Below are 22120 nucleotides of genomic sequence, written 5' to 3' on the forward strand. Positions count from 1 at the left end.
AGGGGAAATCCTCCAAAGTGTGGCCCCTTCCTTGTCTTCTGGCCTTTGCCCACAAAAAGCTCATAAACTGGGCAGCTAATGAGATAATTTATAATAAATATCACATAAAAAATATTGTGTTTGATGTAATGAGTGCAGATAAGGATTACTAGCATGGAAGTTGTGTCCTGCCAGGGAAGGATGTGTGAGTTGTGTGTGGAACCTAAGAAGCTGATGGACAACTCTCTGCCTTCCCAATATCTCCTTCTATGACTTCTAGCATGTTTCCTCATATTTCCTCTATTTGTATGGGAAGAGAGGGGGACACAAAGCATTATTAAGTGATTTTCCTGCAAGGACTAGGTATGGTACTCCATGTGTGGCTTTCCAGAGCTTTAATGTTGCACCTAACATGAGGCTGGAAAGCCCTAAGCTATTTGCTCCCTGGATACAGGGAGCGAGGGGTTTCAGGAGCAGATAATTGACCAAAGCAGAAGATAGTGTCAGGAAGAGTTTAGGAGAGTAAATGTTTGCTGATGATGTGGCTCAGAGAAATCAAGTTTACACATTGAGCTTTGGTGTCTGGGGTACTACTGGTGCCTAACTGCAAAAGTGGGAAATCACAGTCCTGTGCTGTGCGATGGGCTGCATGGACTTACGCTGATATGGGGATGGGTCATCTCAGTGTGCTTGAAACCATTCTGCTCCTACATGGGGCTGCTGAAATCTCTGTTCTCCATGGCGAGAGTTGGCTGCCCGTCTCCCTGCTTGAGCTTCCTCCTGTCCATCTCCCTCAGAATTGAGTATGAAAACCTTTGCCCACACAGGCATTGTTAGCCATTTATTTTGATATCAGTGATGTTCTGATGACACAGTGCCATTATTTAAACACATTCCAGGAATAGGCTGGGATCACAGGAAAAGAATGAGGCTAAAAAAACGTTATTGGAGAATGGGAGATGGTCAGAAATGTAACATATAGTGGTAGGAACAGTGGCACTGTGATTTCATACTGAATTTAGAGCAGTTCCACTGTAGACAATAGGGTCATAGCAGGGGAAAAAGTGTTAACCAAAGTTGGTGGTGCTAATATGTGATGTGTCCAAAAAATTATTTTTAGATTGATATTCACAGCCCTGGCATTTTGCCTTTGCCCTGAAAATTTGTACAAATATTAAAAAATTAATAAACAAGAAAATATCTTAAATATCCTCCAGTGTTTATGAAGTTTCAGCTGACCTTTGCAGTACACCCTAACTATGATAAAAAAAACTCAGCACTGATACATTTTTCTTTTCTCTTTTTTTTTTTTCCTTTCCTTTTTTTTTTTCTTCCCTCTTTCCCTCTTTCTGTAGACAAAACTGACAGCGTAATGTGGGTCCTGTGATATGGCCAATGTGTTTTTTTTCTAAGGTGAAGTGTGGAGTTAGCTCTTTCTTATGCTGCAGAATCCCAGTCTCCTTCCACAAAGTATCAGTGGGAAGAGAGGTTACTGCTAAGCATCATCTTTGACTTTGGATCTTCCTTGGGGTCTCATCTACAAGATTCAGCCAGCGCCTTCTACATAACATCTGTTCTCAAGTCAGAGGGTCTTGCTGTCCCCATTTTACAGATGGGATTCTGAGAGACAGGAGGAATAATGCCAAATGCTTCAAAGATATTTAGTGCATGTGAAGTGCCGAGTTTCCTTTGAAGGCCTAAACCCAAATGACAAGCTTGTGATCATGCAAAAGATTTGTATTGCCCATGAGAACAGAACAGTTTTTTCAGGGTGGTGTCATAACCACTCTACAACCCTTCCTCTTTCTTCTTCCTGAAGCTCCTACTGACTTCAAAAGTGAAGAATTATGGCCCACATCCCACAGCACTGTGAGCTCGGAACGTGTGCAGAGCTTTACCCACACATATATTCCATCAGGGATGCTGACTCAAATGAAATTACACAGACCAGGGGGGACGGGTGGTTTTGGGTCTTGACTTTGTTCAGTTCTTGTGTCCTCTCACTTCAAAAACTTGACAAAGAAATGCAGAGTACACCTAAAGATACCAAGAGTGGCACCTAATGACTGGATTCAGAGTCCAGCTGTACTTAACTGTAGTAACCATAGAGCCAGGTAAATATGAATAGAAAAAAGGCAGAGTTACAGCTGATTCAATCAAACAAATTGTTCTTTCTTTTAAATACCTCTGCATGAAATATATTATTGAGTTTTCATGGGAAATATGGGTGTATGTACATTACATGAATTGGTTTCTCAAAAAAACAGCATTGTTCTCAAAAAACATCTTCTTGTGGAGACTGTACACAAAACCTGTTCTTATCCCTCTTAATGTGCATCCACTGGAAAGGAAGCAAAGCCCAGTTGATGTGTGATTGTTTGCTGACCCCATTACTGCTTTCTTAGTGAGCAGCAAAATAAGAAGCGAGGATTTTCAACGCTCCCATCACGCATCCTGTGATGCATTTGAATACTAATAGCAATAGACAGCTACTATCACAGAGGTGGTCAGTGTGCTGCCCCTTGGCACAGCACGTTTCATCCCTCACTCAGTTTGAAATAACAAATGCCAATATTTTGGCATTGACAAATGACAATATTATAAATAAAAAAATTACGTTTTACACTGAATCAAAACAAAAATATTTGATGAAATGGACTAAGAAAAAAACATCCCTTGGCGTGTTCTTTAGCCCATCCTTTCAATACAACAGCTTTTCTTTTTTCCCCCCTCCAAAAAAAAAACCAACCCATTTAATCCCAACTGTGGTTAACAGCTTCCTAATTGCATGCAACTGTTTCTTGACTTCCTGATCCCTGTCTGGTAGTTAGGAATCCAAAGGGTTTCTTAAATCAACAGGAGCAGCTGCCTCCTTGAAGCCACGCATGGTGTATGTCACCGACCATGGAAAGGAGCTGCGATACAGGGAGGAGCAGCGCTGATTAATGGGGCCAGTGTCGTAGCTCAGAGTGTGGTTGCACTACTGTGTACGGCTGTACTTACTTCCATCATTTATCTTCCAGCCTCTGCCACACACACACACGCAAACATACACACACGCTGTATTTTTTGCAAGTGATTGAGCAGTCATTAGGAACACAGGAATGCACAAGGTGCAGAGGGATCTGTAGCTGGTGATGTGCCTATAAGGGTAATGCCTCCTTTCATCTCGTTCTTTGGACAAGTATGAGAAACGCTGACAAAATCCAGTCCTTGGTCTGAAATTTATCTCTCTGTCCTTAGCAAACTCTTTCCCACAGAGGGAAAAGAGAGGGGAAAAAAAAAAAAAAGAAAAAAAGGTGAGGAAATGGCTGCATTTTGTGGATTCTGTTTTAGGTTTGGTAAAGAGGGGAAACAAATTGTGAATTGAGTGTGGATGTAGGTGCAGTGCATCACTGCAAGTGATGGAGCTGCGTGAGCCAAAGGAGGGTGCTTGGCTTCTTGGCAAAGACCCTTTTGGTCAAGGTCTGAACAAAATCCCTGTGCTTGGGCTCTAAACCTCCTGCAATGCAATGGAGATGTCCCCTAAACGGGCTGCTGAAAGCCATTCTGTCCATGAGCACTGCTGCTCCTGCCTTGAGTAGGAGCAGGTTGTTCTCATAAGTTGTATGGTGCTTTCCCTGAAGCATTGCATGTGTTGTTATTCCCACCTCACTGCTTTGTACCAGGAATGGATGCTCCTACATCTTTCACTATTGCAGCCAGCAGTATTTTACCCCTCCAGTGCCAGCAGGCTGCTCCTGGTCCCTGGAAGACAAAAGCAGCTAAAGGCAGCTTCCTTGTTTAGTGACAGGAAACTGGTGTCTCCAGTAGGTCTGGCCTAATGGGGCTGTTATTATTAGCTGAGTGTTCACAAAGAGCTAAAATGAGAACAAGGCACAAAGCACTCTCTTGCTCTGAGGACTCTGCAAGACACGTTGAAGAAGCCAAGCCAGCCTGGAAAGCCTGGTAGGAGGAGTGACTTAGGGAAATATACCCCAGTCTTAAAGAGCAACATGCTGGGAGAAGTGTGGTGGCAAAACAGATTGCATTTGGAAAATCCACATGGATTATGCAGCCCAACAGGCTGGTGCAGTTATGGTGTGCTGTCATTATCTCTGCCCATATGGGAGCATCACGAGATGCTGTGCCCGTTTCTGGCTCACCCAGCAGGTACAGCCTTTGGTGCAAACCCACAGCAAGGCTTCAGTCTGTCCTTCTGAATAGCTCATGGTGAGAAACCTCAGCTGCCCTGTGCTCCCAACACATCTGAGGCTGCAGTGGAAAAGCCTTAAGGAGAACCACTGGAAAGATAAAAGTGAGTTCTCTCGCTAAGACTTGCTGAAAACTTTTAGAGAGACAGTATGAGTGAGGAATGTGGGAAGAGGCAGAAACTGCTGTGGTAAAATCATATAGTTAAGTGGGAGGGTAAGAGGTGAGCTGAAAAAATGACTAAAAGCAAGTTTTAAGAAAATGAGTTCAGGAATCTGGTATAGTGGAAAATCAGAGGAAGAATTAAAGCAACAGCGCTGCTGCATCAAGTATTTCATCACGCTGCTTGAAGGATGTTCCCCTCATGGGCTGTGCGTGCAATACCATTACCGCTGACTGAGATTAATGCTGGAAATCCTGGCAGCTTTACTTTTACCTGGGGACTGGGAAATCTGAATTTGGGTTTTGCAGCTTAAGCAGCTTTCCAGTGGCAAGGCAGAGGAAATCACCCAAGGTGAGGGGTCCTGTGAGCAGTCATCAAGCACTGCCCACTGTAACACACTGCAGGCTCCTGCATCAAAACAGCTCACCTGTTCCAGTAATCAAAGACTTGTGGCATGGCTGCCCCTTACAGCTTCGGTCTTAGTTTTTTCATGGGCTTGCTCCCCTTACTGCAAAAATCCTAACTATCCTTCGGGTTTTCACCATCCTTCTTTGTGGATGAACATCACTCCTTCCAAAAAAAGGGACTGAAGGAGAACAGGTACGGAATTCCCTTTTTCTGCCCCAAAATATCAGGAATATTTCAGGGATTTTATGTTGTGGAGTTCATGTTCTTCTCTAGTGATATCTAAAGCTGAGAAAAAGGTAAGGAGTTTTATCCTGTTTACATCTTCCTGGTTTTGGATTTGCTGACCTTTCTTAGTTGTTTAACTGTTTGGATTGTTAAGAAGCAGTGTATACAAGCCAAATCTTGCAGTCCTTACTCAAGGTCATGACCACCTTGGTTGAGAATGCATTGCAGGGCTTGTTCAGGCCTGAATCAGCCAATAAACAAGATTGGACATGCAGAGAAGAGGTTCTGGTCAATTGCTCAGGTGTGGCACCTAAAAACTCAGGTTACTTAAGGAACAGAGTAAAATCAAAATGCTCTGTTTAGTAAAAGTTGTAGTCTGCTGTACCCTTCCCAGCTACAACCAGGTGCCAGTTACACTAAATAAAGCATGTGTTGGCCAGGTTTTTGTTTGTTGGGTGATTTGTTTCTTTTCTTTGTAGAATTAAAGATTATAGAACAAGCCCACGGTACTGTGGTGAGTTTTTTCAGTGATGCACAGGTGGTTTAAGTAAGACTGGATTACAACCTCCAGTTTCTGAGATTACTGAACTGTTTACAGCTGTCCTTTTAATGAGCCCGTTAGAGCCAGGTGCCGCCAGCTGAGCCTCAGTCTCTCCATTGCAGGTCCCAAACTTCATCAACACTACACTCCCACCCCACGAGCAAGTAACAGCCCAGGAGATAGACAGCTACTTCAGGCAGGAGCTCATCTACAAGAGGAACGAGAGAATGGGCAAGAGAGTGATGGCGCTTTTGCGGGAGAACACAGATAAGAGCTTCTTCTTTGCCTTCGGAGCAGGTATGGTGTGAAGTGCTCTTTTATTTGGATGTTCTGGTTGGAAGTAAAATGATTTGAATGCTTTGAGATTCTCTTTCTGGTGTTGTAGGGAGCTTTTTCCAGGGGATTTATCCTTAAAGTTGGAAGGTTTTTGTCTGCTCAAACCTGCTGTGTAGGAAATGAATCTTGTTCAGACAGGTTGTGATTTGGTTGCTCCTGAGCTTTTTGTTGGGTTGTCCTGGTAGAAACGTGAAGCTGTTAACATTTCTCACACCACTGCATTCATTCCTTTTCCCAACGAAACTCTTCATTTCTCATGTTATGTTTGTGTTGTGGTTATGTTTGTGGCAGCAAGTATAGGATGTACTTGAAGGGTCTTTGAATTTGGAAGAGTGGGTGAGGCTATGGGAACACAAGTCTTGCCATGGTAAGGGACTTGTTTATGGGTTGGGAATCCTGCCCTGGGGTTTCAGACCTTGGGACCTCTGTGTATTTTCTACACGGGTGATATTGCTGCCATGGTGGTGCATTTCTCTCAACTGGATGTCTCTGGACCTTGTGCAAGTGTGTGAGTTATACATGTAGCTAAATACCACTATTTCTAAATCATTAAGGAGCATCTGATGTGTCCTTCTGCATGTTCTAACTTTCTCCCTGTAGTATGCAGAACAAAGATGTGTGTAGCACTTCTGTAACAGCATGTGCAGCTGTCCTTTCTCTGTTAATTATTTTACCTCTGTAACAAAGTTAATGTTTCCGTGGTATAAGAGCATAAACAATAACTGCTCAGGCCCCTTTTGAGCAGAATGCTAAGGAGCAGCTTTAGTGGTTTTATAGGCTGCCCCGACTTCAAGGCAATTTGAGATTTCTGTGCTGAGAACTGATCTGTCTTCCTTCTTTTGCTAACCATTTCTCATCTTTGACAGAACTTTGCTTCTTGTCCCATGGCTCTCACTATGAAGTTTGGCAATGGCTTGCCTTTCACTACACGCTTTGGTGGGAATTTTGATTAAAGGCTGCATCTTTATGTATTTATTCTTTGAGCGTATCCAGACTGCATTTCCCCAAGCCTATTTTATCTCAGGCTTTCCTCATACTTGTTTTGAGGAGTTTTGCTCAATTTTATTTTACTTTTTACAGTAGAAGAACACATCACTGTGGCTCATAGTTGGATAGGGATTAATAAATAAAAAAAAAAAAGTTGTCTAAATCATGGAGCTAGGATTATCAGAGATTACAGAATGGCTCTAATATAATTCCCAGTTCAGGAAGCCCCTAGCAGGAAGTTACTGAAGCCTGGGGGATAGATGGCACTGTTGCCTTCTTACCTTCCTCTGTGCCTACATCTGCTGCAGACTTTGGCTTACAGCAGGATCTTAGAGTGGAAAGATTCTAACCCCTGCAGCTATTTGTGTGTACTGGTAACAGAAATGCAATTAAATGGGTACTCATTATAGATGGCTCTCCTTAGAAAGCTATTGCTATGGATGGGTGGTTTGGGCTTTCACCCCCTCACCTGTAGCTGAGTGCATCTACTCAGGGCACCTGAGCAGCTTCAGGTGTGAAAGCTGCTTTGTAAAAATCAAGGCCCATTTCTTCTTTTGCTGCCCATTTTTGGCTTTGTTGTGGAAGCCTTTGTCACTGGACGGTTCCTTTCTGCCAGCTCTGACTCTAACAGGACAGGGCAGATGCATGCCGCAGGATTTACTGAAAACCAGAGCAGGATTGATGCTGAGGAAAGCTTTTTGTTTTGGGTGCTTTGTTCTAGCATCCCTTTGCTCTTCCTTGCTGAAGCCCTCCATCCCTGCAGGCCATTCTCACACAATTAATTCCTTCTTTCTTCTCTGGGTTATTATTATTATTTTTTCCTTTATACAGCAAGAACTGAGAGTACTGCTGCATCGTGGGCAGTGTGGCCATCATGGCCATCAACAGCCTGGCCATCATGCAGGGCCTTGGGTTGAGGGAGCAGTGGGTGGGGGACAGGAACATGTTGGAACATCCAAGTGAGTTGAGATCAGACCAATTTTTAGAAACACAAAGAGAAATGGGCCGTTTTTATTTTGTTGACAAGTTTTTTTGTTCCATTCAGAAATACTAAAACAGAAGTCCTAATTCTAAATTAAGCTTTTTCAGTATTTTTTTTTTTTTTTAAATAAGAAATAGACCTCAACAGATTCCTACTCCTACCTTCCTGTGGCATTACTCACACGTTAAATTCATTGGAACTGCTCAAACTTCCAATGTATTTCTTTATAAAACACATAAATGAAAATGGCCATTTATTCTTTCAATTTTCATTTCTTCATCCCCTCCAAGAAAAATACAGGATTTGGGTAAAATGGGGCACAACTCTAGCTCCTTCCTATACATTTCATTCTTTTCCTGCCAGGGCTTACCGTATTCAGGCTTAATGTGGAAATCTTGCCATGCTTGTATTCAGACTAACTATACTCTAGCAGAGAAACCCCATTTATTGTTGGTGTGGTTAAATGATATTTTTCAGGTAACAGCCCTGTTAATCTTTCTCTCTGAATGAATAGAAGCAATTAAATAGAGTACTTGAATAAAACAAAAGATTTTGTTCTTGTCCTTTGTTTTGAAAATCCATCATGTACTGTTAGGTGTTATTGATCCATAGTAACAGTGAAGAGCTTCAGCTCTGACATATCCATGTGATTAATAAAGGCCCATTTACAGTCAAGAAACAGAGATGTAGCCAAGAGCACACGGGCTGTTAAAAAGAGTTAATATTTTGGCAACTAAGACTATACACATGAAGTCAATGTTTAAGAAAAAAATCACTCTGGTTTATTTCATTTTTATGGGCAAATAATTTTCAAGTAACACATATGATAACAGATGGATAAATTTATGTCTGCAGTTAATTTGAAGGATAATTTCCTTAGGATGTTTTACTTAGTTGCATTTCTTTCTTTCTTTTATGAGAGCTGTCAGTTTAGTTACTCAGGGCTGGATTTACTGCTTCAGAAATTCAGATGCTGCTTCAGTTCAAGCCTATTAGCAGCCAAGTCGGTAGGCTTTAGAATGGTTTTTCTGGTTAATTAAAATTTAAAAGAAAAGTTATTTTTTTCTGTGCTGAAACATAAGCACCATAGTGTCTCTCGCAACAGGATGCGAATGGAGCCATCTACGGGGCTCAGTGCTACAGTGGAGGGAAGGATGCATTCTTCCAGCTGTGGGCAGCCCCTCCATCTGCAGTGCAGTGAAACGACATGGCCACGTGGGTGACCAGGGCTCCCAGTGAAGTCAGTGCGTTTTGCCAGGGCTCACCACCTGATACAGCTGGGCCTCTGTAGTTCAGCTGTAGGCATAGGTGGCTGAGATTAGGTTGAAATTCCTGGGATGCTCTGTTGTAGAAGTCTGCATGCTGCCATTAAAACAGAATAATCCTGCTGGGCAGGGTCTGATTCTCTTTTTGGTCCTACTGCAGGATGATTTTTATTTCTCTGTTCAGAAAGGGTGCATTTCTTCCCTGTTCTGCTGAGATTTTTCTCAGTCAGCATCATCAGTAATGACTCAGGTTGTCCTAAACTAAACTGTTAATAATAATGCTATTTTGCAGAAGGCTTTGGAAACTCTCTGATCAGAATGTTAAATGGTATCTGGGACTTGGAAGTGATTTGCAAGCGCTGTGGCTGTGTTTTCACATGCTGGTAAATGCCAATTCTTTCTAAAGGGTGTGATAGCACAGAGAGAATACAGAACCTGTTCGTAGTCCTCTGCTCCAGCTTTCTCAGAGAGGATTTCCAATGGGAATTTCATCACATCTCATTGTGGTTATAGAAGACGACAAAGGCAGAAACACTCACCCATCACCTTCTATAGTTGAGAGTGACAGATATCTCCAAGGTGGCTGAGGTCATATTTGGTCTGATTCACCACTGAAATGTGCTTAATTTTCTCCATAAACTGTAGAGAATCTGTGAAGACAGCTACTGGTGATGTAACTGTCTTGAATGTTTACCTTTTTGTTTATTTATTTATTTAAATAAAGATGGAGGCCATAACTGAGATGGAAGATGGCTGTTGAATTTGGATGGGAGGAAAGATGGCAGGAGGTGGGAGCCTTTGTTACTGGAAACCATAGTTGCCTTCAGTAGTTCGGGAAGGGAAACAAAGCCATAGATACTACACACAGCTTGAACATGAACCACTGAGAGGGCCTTTGTGAAAGCTATTAGCACCTGCCATGAGATCTGGCATCCAGGTTCGCATATGATACTTGAAAGTGTTTTTTCAGAGAGGAAATGCCTTGAGGCTGACATCCAGCTGCATGCTGAGGACTGGGGATTTACAGATGTTGAATATGCAAATGGCTGTTTTGCACTCCCCGCTGGTGCAGTATTGTGTACAGACTGGGCTCAAAGTTACACCCACTGTTTTGCCATTTGGGAATGAACAGCCTCACATCGGAGGACCGTACTTCCTCCTTCCACAAGTTATGCAGCTCTTTGCCATTTCTATTCTTCCTCTTGGATCCTCAGCAGAATGGAGGAGGAGGGAGGGGAAAAAAAAAAATAATAGCACACTTGTGGGCTGGGATATAAAGAGACTTTCTCCCCAGGGTGAGACATCCTGGTCCAGCACTGATTAGTGGTGCTGCTGACATCACTGATGCAGTTCTCCGGTTGTCTCAGCAGACCAAGAAGTTGGCGACCGGGAGATTGAATTTGGCAAGCCTACAAAAAAAGAAGAAAAGGGTGAATTAACGGTTTGCAGATGCTAGAATTCCCTCCACTTGTGTTTATTTGGGCATCAAGATACCTATGGTGATGTTGGTCTGTTTTTTGTGTATGGACTTCTATAGATTTCAAGGTAAAGAATCGCTTTGCTTTTAAAAATATTCTCGCATGCTAACTTTGACCAAACCCATGTAATTGAATTTTTTGAAAGTCTGCATTGAACAGGCAGGGTCTGATTCTCTTTTCAGACACTCGGTTGTAAATCAGGAGTTGCTCCACTGGGGAATAGCTTGTTCCAAGTGCAAATCCAGCCTGTAGCCTTTTAAAAAAAGCCCAGCGGAACTTTATGTACGTTGATCTTGTATCATATGGAGGTTTGGAAGCCTCTGAATGTTTTCTTTTCACCTGAAGCTTAAGTCAGCACAGAAAGAGCCTGAACTGGAGAAGCCAAAATAAGCCTGACTCCACTACCTTATTGTGAAAGGGGAAGTGCCATTGTGAAGGCTGATTCCTGTATTTCTGATCTGACAAACTCCTTTTGTATACCAAGATGTTACTCATAAAAAAACAGAACTGCATTTGCAGTGGTGAGAGCTACCTTGAGGCTGCTCTCACGTGTACCAATAAAGGTAAGAGACAAAGCAAGTGAAAGAAAGATTCACGTGCTCTTAGCTTAGGTGTTACAGCCTAAACTACTAAGGGAAGCTGGGCAAGCCCTGCACTCCCTCTGGTCCAATGGAGGCCTTGTTGTGCTCATCAGGGAGTCCTTCCTGGCCACTCATCATTGCTGCACTGAAGTGGGTTTCAGCTCAAAGTCCTAACCTTCAAATTTGCCTGCAGATAGTAGGATTTTTATTTAAAGAAATGCATACGTTAATGTCAGCTCTTCTGGGTCGCTGACGTTTTCATATCATATTTATTATTACATCTATGCCAAGTTCTACTGTGCAAGTCTAATTTTGCCTGCCTCTTGTCAAAGAAAAGAAAGCTATATTGGCCCCTGCTGTCCTAACATATAGAGATTTTGGCTATACCCTGTGTTCCTCCTCAAAATTTGAAATGTAAAAATGTAGATGTAATTCAGGAAACTCTCTTTGTGAAACTGCAAATAATCATGAAGATTTACACCCAGACTTACACACTCTGCTGAACCAGAATGGACTTAAACTTGGGGTGAAATGTACTGGGGGTTGGAGGGACGAACATGCAAGAACTTGCAGTAAATCTGCAGGCCACCCTGTAAGCTCTCAGGAGATCAGCAGAGGTCCCATATAACGAGATTTCATAACAGGAGTGTTGAAACCAAAATATGGATGCCAGACAATTCATCACTTTCCATCCCAAAACCGTCTCCTCAGAAAACTCCCAACCAGATCTAACAGTGTTGTTTGCAAGAAGGCCTTAAAGAGGCTATATGGAGAACCCCAAATTGGCAGTGTTCCTCTACCGCTGAGATTTCTGGGGATGCTAGTGTGAAAATGCAGACAGGATACAGATTGCAAAATGTCCAAGGATCTCAACTCAGCTGGGATAAATTTGTGCTTCTTGCAGTGATTAAGATGTTACTGCGCTCAAATGTAATGCCAGCTATGTGGTTTGTCCCAGAGCAGAAGGAAATCTGGCTTCTCAACTGTGCTTAAATCTAGAACCCGGCATGTTAGCACAAATCCCTCATAGTGATTCACGTGGGATCATCTTTCTTGCTTCTGCACCTCCTGCCTGGGTGTGTACCTCCCACAGTGGAGCAGGGATTCCCCAGGAACTCTCGTGGCTGTATCCCTGCAGCTCTTCTGTCAGAGCATCGGATGGCTGGAGAAGGAGCTGAGAAAGGAATTGGACAGAGTGAGGAACCAGCTTCTGCTGTTTGTGCTGTTGGGATTCTGCAGGTTCAAGGTGCTTCGTGCTCGTTTTAAGGGCAAGGTACAGGAGGACTGTGCAAGGACGAAGGATCGGTGATTTTGATGGATTGCAAAGACAGGGCACAGTTGTTGGCTAGAGATGTTCTGCAAAAGATACAAAAGTGAAAGCCTTAAAAAGCCTAGTTGTAAATTATGGGGATTTCTTGAGAATTTTTACTGGTATGGAAACTGGGACTGGAAATCTCATTAAACTGGGTGTTCTTGAGAGAATTCCAGGATTTCTTGGTCGTGGTTGTGCCAGGAATACCATCAGAGCAAACTTGCTGAGAAAGGATCTGATCCCAAATCCATAAATCCTTTCTCAGTGAATTAATGGTAGCTCTGCAGCTGACAGCAAGGTGACAGGCATATGCACCTGGATGAGACAACGTTTATTTGTCATTCCAGTCCTTTAATCTAGGCTGTTACTTTCACATTACTGGAAAATATAAATGCCCTCCCTTTTTATAAGTCTATTAAATCCCTTTTCCATTGTAGTTTTTTTCTGGTAGATCACAAGAGACGTGTCAAGAAAAAGAAAATGTGTGCAGTATACCTCTGCCCAAAATAAATATTGAAGTATCAGAAATGTAAAGGGAAGATAGAGTTACTCAGAGAGGCAGAAGGGAAATAATTAGGGCTCTAGCCAGCATGAAGAGATGTCATAAACTTTAGTTATTCAAAACACAAACTCTGCCACTGTTCGCCCATTTTAAAGCGGCATGGAGAAGGCATCAAGGATCTGTTGGACAAAATTGCTTTGGTGGCAACTAAAGTGGGCTGAAGCCCAAGTCCAATAGCTGAGCTGCCATCTGAAATCGAAAGAAGGTTGTTTTTGTGCTCAAATCTCATATTCCTTTCTGCTCTTTGCTAGAGACCTAATGAAACATCAGTCTACTCTAGACTGATGGGGAGTGAGAAGCAGCTCCAATCTATGGCAAACGTTGATGCTTTTAAAAAAGATTAATAATGAAACTTGAAAATACAAATGGTCTTAGAGCAGATAATACTGGTACGCTTGCACCATAGTGGTTTTGGTAGAAGCTCTGGAGCTGTGGCTGTTGCAAGTCCACGGGTGACTGGCTTGGATGTAGCCCTGGAGTTCTTGCTCTTGGCAAACCAATTTTCTAGGTCTGTGAGCTAGAAAATGATAAAAACGTCTTCAGAGCTACCAGGCTTTACTCCTGTGTACTTCCAGAGAGGCAGTGAGAATGAGGAGTCAGTTGAATAACCAAAAATCCATATGAATGTGTCTTGGATCTTCTTCTGTTTCTCTGGAGATATTCACCGAGACTTTGGAAGTACTTTGATAAATTGTTATTCACCAACCAAGGACCATTCTGCCAGAGAACTTGCAAACACGCTTTAATCTAAATGCTAATGCTTTGGTGGAGCACAGCTGTGGCTCCAACCCTTTGCAGAAGTGAAATCTCCACCATTTTCCAGGAACAGTGTTGCAAGACTTAAACTTACGTGACATATCTAAAATACATAACATGAGTATTTTTAGTATAATTTGTACTTTATGATGGCAAATACCTTAAATACTGAGGTTTGCAAACTTAGAGAAATTGTATTTATACACAGAGGGTAGCTGGAGTGGAGACTCGAATACTATCGCTGGGTTAACTCAGTATGAAATTCTGTACCAGTCTTCAATATTTTTACAGAATTCACATTCATTTTGTGTTTTTCCTTGAGGTGTTTGAGGTATAGCGAAACTGCTGTGAGGTTCTTATCACTTAGAAATCTGGTCTGGTTCCAGCTGAAAATTTTGCAGTACCTCTCACTGGGAGGATTGGTTTAAAAGTAACAGGAATCTGCCAAAGAAATAAAGACTTTGCTATTGATATCATTGCTATTTTTAATCTGGTTTCCTAAGGAAATGAGGCTTAAGCAATCATGGTGTTTGTGAGCGTATGCATGTAGGTGTGTGTGAATGTCTTTTACCCTTGTAAATTTTTAGTCTGTTGGCTGATGATAACACAACTTGCCAGATGGCTTAGAGTCTCTAAGATAACGTGTTCTTACACGCATCGTGAAAATTGGATAGAGGAAAAGGTAATCCATAGTGCTCATCCACTGAAAGAGCAAAACATGAGCTGAACTTTCATTAGACCTCAGAAAATCCCTAAGGAAGAAGGAGATGAAATGTGTCTGTAGGTAGTGGAACTCTGTTGGTTCATCTGCATGCAGGAGGACGCCGAATGCAGCACATTAATCGGTCATGATGTGGTTTGAAGAGAGAAATGATGTTTAGAGAAAATAATTATCTGGAGTATCTCAGGATCCATGTATTTTCTCTGGGCTGCGCTCTCATGAAGTGTTTGTTCTCTCAAGGCCAGAGCAATATTAGGTAGCAGATTTGTAAATGTGACCTAGGTATGGCTCCAGGACTCTATAAACCTAATGATTCGTGGGCGCTCAAACTGTGCAGCCTCACTACTGCTAATTGGTCAAATGTGCCATCAACCATGCCCAAAAATGTTCTTGAGTAGGAAGGGGTGAAAAGAGCATCTGAAATCTTAGCAGTCCAAGAGGCAGCCTGGGGCAACGTTCCTGTGTGCAGAGTTCAGGAACACTTGAAGGTTGTTCCCTTGAGACCTGAAATGGCTCACTGGCAATCGGGAACAAATTTAAGATGCAAAGAAAGGATTAAACCATGAATTGTAGAGCAAGCAGGCTTCCAGCCTTAGGTAATCAGAGAGGTGGTTGTCGATTCGCATTTGGCAAAGGTGTGCAGTAAGCATGGTGATGGGGACAGTACTTGAAACCTTTCCAGAGCAAAATATGGATGTGTCAGGAAAGTTAATCCAGAGTTGGTTCTTAAACTATTTTTTTTTTAAACTTGAGATTTTTTAAGACTGTCTAATATCTTGGTAACAGTGGTAATTGTTAGGGTGGGACGCTCCCTCTTGAACTATAGGTATCTGAAAATTCTTGGTGCATCTTCTTTGTAAGATCATCAGATTCCTTCCACCCGTGAATCTCTAGAGAACAAATCCTCCCACTTATCTCAGATATTTTGAGATGGAAGAAACTGCCCTCAAGAGGCATCATTCCACTGGCTACAGAGGAAGCATAGAAAACTGACCTCCAGCAAATGCCTGACTTTCCCATGGAGGGGATTAGTTGGACTCTGAGAGCAGGAGTCAAGAATTCAGTGTCCTGTCCTTACCTCTATCTGACCTTGAGCAAGCTGCTCTGTGTATTAAGACCTCCCAGAGTTATGATTTCTGTTGCAGCCGATGGAAGTGCCTTGTTCTTCTAAGCAGGCAGAAAGCTGACCCAGGAGTGGTTTGTGTCCTCTTTTGGAGAGCACCTTGGTACTCCAGGGGCAGAGAGAGCCTGCTGCCACCAGGAAAGCTCACCCAAGGTTGGCATCTTTGTTGTGGGAATGGGAGAGCTCTAATCCCATTGTAGCACCAAAGCAGTGCACAGTTTCCAAGTATTATCACGTGATGTAATTGAAGCCCAGTGTTGGCCAACCCTTTTGTTCACACTTGGGATCATTTGTTATCCAAATCCCTCAGAGCAGACTTTCCATCTTCATTTGCACAGAAGAGAGGGACTCAAACACATGGAAAGGTAAAGCTTGTCCATCATTCCTCAGCAGGGAATGAAAGAAAGCTGCTCCTAGGGCAAGTGCTATCATTCATCTGACTGAAAGTGTTTCTTTTTTTTTTTTTTTAAAAAAAAAAACAAAAAAAAAAAACAAAAAAAAACAACCAAAAAAAACCCCAAAGCAACAAAAACCAGAGCCATGTTCTATCCATCAGTAGGGTTATCCCTCTTGTGAGGTACAAAGCAAGCAGCCAAAACCAAAAGAAAATGTTTTGACATACCATGTGTTCGGTCTTCACTGTTTGCTTAAAGCAGCAACCAGGCCAAATGAGTTAAGTGCTGCCAATGAGACACGATTCAGGCCTTGAGACCCTTCACAGCTTTCTGACATGACTTGTCTTGCTGCATGCAAGGCTTAGGGAGAGTGGAAATTGGAAGGTGTGTGGGTGGCTTTCTGCTTTGTTTTCTTTGGTATTACGAAGAGACGTACCAGATGGTGTCTCCTGTGGAGCCCACTCACCACGTCTGTAGCATTTATTCAGCATCTCCTTCCAACACCCGAATCTCAGAAGTTGTCTTTCTGAATTTACATGAGCAGTTCAATCATCTCCCACACAATAAAAGCTCCAGTGTTGGCCTGCTTGTAACTCCTGCGCTGGGCAGCGCTTCCGTCAGAAGGGAGCCTGTCCTTCCAGCATTTGTGTTTTTCTTTATACCTGCCAATCACACCGCTTGCCTTTGCCTAAAGTTTGTTGTCTTTGCAGTTGGTCACAGCGTGAGCTACCAAAAACCTCACTGAGCTTGACGGGGTATTCTGTTAGCCTAACCCTAACACACGATCCTGCACCTCCCCAGCACACAAAGGGCCTTTTCAGCGGCCCACCGCAGCTCAAAGATTTCATTTCACATGTTACAATTAATCTGTATTTATTGCCACTTATCTTAAATGGCTAACAATATCAAGAGTTTAAAAAGTGCTTTTAATGTCAAACCGGGTCAATTAAAACTCTACTTAAAATATTTGCAGAACTTCTACCCTGAAAATTGCCCCCTCGGTCCGCTGGTAAGCGAAATGTTTTAAACAAATACACGCAGCTTGAGGAGTCTGACATTTGGTAAGATTGCCCTTGATATTTTAGCAGAATCCAGCATCCATTTCCTTACTTCTGCATTCTCTTGCTTTTTTTTTCTTCTTCTTCTTTTTATAACAGGGGAAAAAGGAATGCTTTTTTCGATAGTCAGAAATATTTGAAAGAGCTTTAATTGATTTTAAAATAAATAATAAAAATGAAATGGTCTCTTTTGGCCCTCAGAGTTTTGAGGCTGTTTGATGGATTGATCTTATCTCCTGGAATTTCATCCCCTTCCATGGACTGTAATTGCTTGTGTTTAAACCTGAGCTTTAAACCATGGGTCAAAGATAATTATTTTTTTAAAACCCTTTCACTATTGTATGCTGGCACAGGAAATAAAGCAGTAGAACAGTGAATATTATGAAGTAATGAAAGTACTCTTGTTACTAGTGTATGTTTGGTCTTGGTGAAGGCCAAAGATGCCTTTAACGTGAAGATGAAGAATGTTTTTCTCCTCCCTGAAGAGCCCCCAGTTCTGTCTCTTTTTTTTAAAGCTCTGTTTATGGGACAGCCTTATTAATTGATGTGAAATAAGAGCTGTTGTGCTGCCCATGTTAATTCTGAACTCTCTCATAGCACAGCCATGGTTGCACCATGTTAGGATGCTGATGTGCATCACACAGAGCACACCCAGGAGGCACCCATGGGTAGAGCTCAGTTGTCCTGGATGCTGTGGATTCACAGTGTGAGATCCCAGGCAAGGAGAATTAAATGCCTAAGCTGAAGGTCTGTCCTTGTGGAACCATTTAGGCTTTAAGCTCTGATCCTCAAACACTCGCACTTTTCCATGAGCAGTGACATTAATGAAGCTTGGTTTCCTATGGTTTTAGGTCATTTGCTTGGATTCCCAGTGGCCTAATAAAGTTTGAACTGTAACTGAGGCGTTTCTGTTAATTAGGGCATTTGTATTATCTTTATGGGTCTCTGATTTCCCTAATAAGGCTCACCCTGCAACTTTTTCTTCCATGGGAGAGATCAGCAAGTCTCTATCCAGTCATCTATTTTCATAAAATGTATAGGAAGGGACTGTCTTGGAGACAGCTTCTCTTCTGTCTAACAGATCTGAAATTTGCCTGTGGGTTCAGAATCCTTCAGGGGAGATCATAAAGTCAAAAGTCTATACACAAAGGGACAACAGAATCCCGTAAGCCTCATGTTCTTTGGAAACAAGGTTAAAATGAAATTGCCATATTTATGTAGTGTAAATATTGCACAACTTGAAGCCACCAAATGGTTTTGATCATTTCCTTAGTCACTTGTAGAGTATCTAATTAAACAAATCTGACTTTCCTAAGCAATTTAAGCCACATCTTGAATTCCTCTTGTGTAAGACAACATGAGAAAAATACTTCTTTGCTTCTTGCCTCCCATGAAAAGGGCATGATTATGTCATTTTGAGGAAAGCATTGTTCTTGGGGCTCTGTGTTCTATTGAATGCAAAGATATTGGCTTGGGGATGTGCTTTCATTGCTTGCTAGTTGTTGACTTTGTTATTCTTTTTGGTTTTAGTCTTAACTAAAGTATCAAGAAGCCAAATTATGCTGACTAATTGCATCCTAAGAGTGACAAAAAGCACAAAGTTAACAGCTTGCAAACAAGCCATAGGCTGAAGTCTGTTCACAGATTTTTTTTCTTAAATGCTTGCATGCAGGAGTTGTGCAAATTTCCTACAATTGCTGTCCTTGTCAGATTAGAGTTCTGTCAGCTTCTTTCAGATGTTGTGTTTGGAGCCTTACTGGACCTGATTAGTTTATGTTCTCTTTTGATCTGACAAACACACCTGTCTCTGGAAAGGATCAGGTTTGAGATCTTCTTGAAGTCCACTGCCTTTGGCAGTGTCGATCAAATTCTTACAGACTTATCGTGGACAAGGAATAGTACTTCAGATGAATGTCATTCACTTCTTTGAGTTCCTTAAAGAGCCATTTAGAGAGTATATGTTAATATTCAGAGCTTTCTTGTCTGGAGATACCAAAGTGTCATGGCTGGCTTCACCAGAGTACAACATGAAATTTGGTGACGCATGGAGTAAGGGAGGAAAGTAGTTGCAGTTCCTGGTGAGATGGGCTAGCCTGGTTTTACACGTTTGTTAAGAACATTTGAACCCATAGGCTAATTTCCCTCGAATGTGGTGGAAGATGGAAGTTTCACAAGGTTGTGTTCCTCTATGGAAAGAGTTGGCTTTGGCAGAAGGAGGAATTTTCTGTTACTGTTCGTGGTCAGGAAAAGGCTGTGGTGTAAACTCCAACTCGCTCCTTCCTAGAAACTGGAAAAAGAGCTCATTGTCCAAACAAATCCATTACAAAACACATTTTTCTGGTTTCACTGATCAGGAAAAAAATTCTGTATCTTAATGGCATTTTCTATCAAACTTCATGCTCAGGATTTTGCAAACTGTCAAATGTTAAACTGTTTCCGTTAGATCCAGACAACAAAATAGACATTGCCATAATCTGGCCGTAACAAGGGAGGTGTTAAATTGAGCCTCAGCAAGGAGGCAGCAGTGCAAGGACTGGGTAAAGCATCCTCCAGGCACAGACACCAGTCTGGAATTAGTAAAATACAAACTCGGTTGTGTTGACAGTTTCTTCCTGCTGGGTGAAAGAAGGAAGTAAATACAAGAAAATAAAACTTATGTCTTAAAAAGCAAAGGGGCTGTGTTAAGAGCAGGCTAGTTACAACTCTGGATCATTTTAATTGTGGGAAAATGTCTCAAGACAGTCTACCTAAGCACGTTTGCCTTTTTTTTTTGTTAATTCTACACCGTTGTGTGTAAACAGGCAATGATGGATTGTGCTGAAGTTCTGTGCATAGTATCAAAGAGAGCTGGATTTAATTGTCCTGTGCTTATTGTACAACAGGAATGAATTATGAGCCGCTTTACAGCATCTCCAGTGAAAGTGATTATCAGCACTGCTCCTTGCCAGAGATATAACTCTGTCAAGCAGACTCCCTCCTCTCTTGGGTTCTCTGGAAAAAGCTCGTGAATCTGCTGTCTCCTGCCAGTTAAAGCTTGGGGTGAAACACAAAACTAAGAGCTGCCAATAGCTATATATTCAGTTCAGATGTTGTAGGAATTTCTTATTCTGTTTTCTTTTCTTTTCCTTTTTTCCCTTGAGTGGAAGATCAGTCAGGCTTTTTGGAACGTGCAACTGAACTAGTGCAGCAGAATGTTTTCCCAGTTGATTGCTCTTTTGATTCTGTAGGTGAGCAGTGTGATTGAGAAGACTTGGCTGTTGGCTTTAATTAGCTTTGACCTGGTCTCGTATGCACTTACAATACGATTAGTCGTCGTGCCATGGGAAGGCTGCCTTCACCCCTACGCAGCCAGCCATCTCTCATAGCTGTTCTCACACTGCTCCTCCCTGCAATACTCAGATAACCCCAGAAATAGGTTTAAGCTGAGACAGATGTATAAAAGGAATGCTATGAGCCCTGCCCCCGAGATGGGGCAGTAACTCATCTGCAGAAGAGCTGGAAGTTGTGCTCTTCACGTTTTGTATTGATTACTGTGGCATAATAAAGGACAGTGGGATGAGATGTAGGGACCATAACCTTGCTTGCTAGAAAAATAGGAGGGGACACTGATCATCCCTTGTGCAAGGTTGCGAGGGGATTATTTGTCTTAAGATTTGTTTAGATCTGCACGAGGATTTTCACTGCCTCGAGGAGAGCTGGCTTTGGGGAGGTGTGGGTTCTGTCCCTTCCACTGACAGGCTTCTTGTGGCTGCAGGCTTCCCCCTTGCAAACAGACATCACATTCCTGTATGCTCAGATGTTTCTGTGCCTGAGGATTGCCCAGATAAACAAGTTAAACAGCTCATAGATAAGGGTGTGTGCAACTTCTTATAAATAGGTGCTCATTCGTGCCCCTCCATCTGAAGCGATTTCAGATTGCTTTATGAACAGGCCTACAATTGCCAGAAAGCTTATTCTTGAAAAGAATAAATAACAATAGTATAAAATGCAGTTGTAAAAAGCTGTGGATTCTAACAGCACTACCAGGTAGCGTGCGAAATTCACTCAACTATGAGCAGACAAATTTAACTTCTAGCTGTGGGAACACTCATGGGCTTCCTGGGCTGCAAACTGTCCTGCTAATTAATAACAGCTAAGAACAGAGGTTATGTGGCACATCTTAGCGACAGGTCATATGTTAGGAGAGGACTGATTGTGGTCATGTCTTCTGTATGTGGAGATTGCTTATAGATTCTCTGTGTAACTATACTCATACATTTTGGTAGATCAGCTGTTTAACGAACAAATGAGAGACAATTCCTTCATTTCTTCCACTTTGTCATCAAATGATTTGTCCTCCAAGTCAGAGGAGCATCAGCTGTGACAAAGAAAATTTGGGAGGAAGGACTTGGTAATTCATGATTTGGTCTTTGACTGAGGAGACAGAATGCTGACCAGAGTGGCTGAGAGAAGCTGTAGAGTTCAAGGACTGAGTGAGCCTTCCATGGGGTGGGGAGTTGTGGGTGGCCATTTGTCCAATTGTCCATAAGTAAGCCAAAGCTTCCCCTGGGAAGAACTGGATGACAGCCTTGTGACAAAATGGTCTCTTGCTCCAGAATGCCAATTCAGGATGACTTCTTCCAGTAATATAAGGAACAGCTTCTAAAAGAAAAAAAAAAATCCTAGTAGGATTAATATTCTGATGCAGTGGGACTATTTTTCCCTTGGCAAATAGCTCGTGATGGATAGTGTATATTCAATTTTGAATGTGGGAAACAGAAGTTCATGTCCATTCCAGATGCTGGAGTTAATAGAGGGAAGTGAACACTTGGTTTGTGGTTGGAGTAATCACTGCAGGAAGAGCACAGGGATGGACATTCCTCAGAAGAGCTGTTTCAGAGCCATCACTGTGTAGTCATCACTTCTTGCAACTATTTTAATTGCATGGCACTGCTCATTTTAAGATTCAGTACAAGTGGATCCAAGGGCTAGATTTTTAACTACCCAAAATTGTATGACAGTTTCTCTTCAGTCAAATCGAAGCCAAGTGCCCAGTAACCAGACTGTGCTCAAGCCTG

The 22120-nt window shown here is 42.2% G+C and overlaps 1 protein-coding gene across 1 annotated transcript in view; it reads left to right on the plus strand.

Moving 5' to 3' along the window:
- Positions 1–22120, plus strand: part of TRABD2B (TraB domain containing 2B) — a 255397-nt gene that overhangs the window by 146797 nt on the left and 86480 nt on the right. The window contains exon 4 of the mRNA XM_048944471.1: positions 5630–5804. Within this exon, the coding sequence (XP_048800428.1) occupies positions 5630–5804 (175 nt within the window). The remainder of the gene's footprint in view (positions 1–5629; positions 5805–22120) is intronic.

Source organism: Lagopus muta, chromosome 5, assembly GCF_023343835.1.
Source record: "Lagopus muta isolate bLagMut1 chromosome 5, bLagMut1 primary, whole genome shotgun sequence".
NCBI classification, from domain to species: domain Eukaryota; kingdom Metazoa; phylum Chordata; class Aves; order Galliformes; family Phasianidae; genus Lagopus; species Lagopus muta.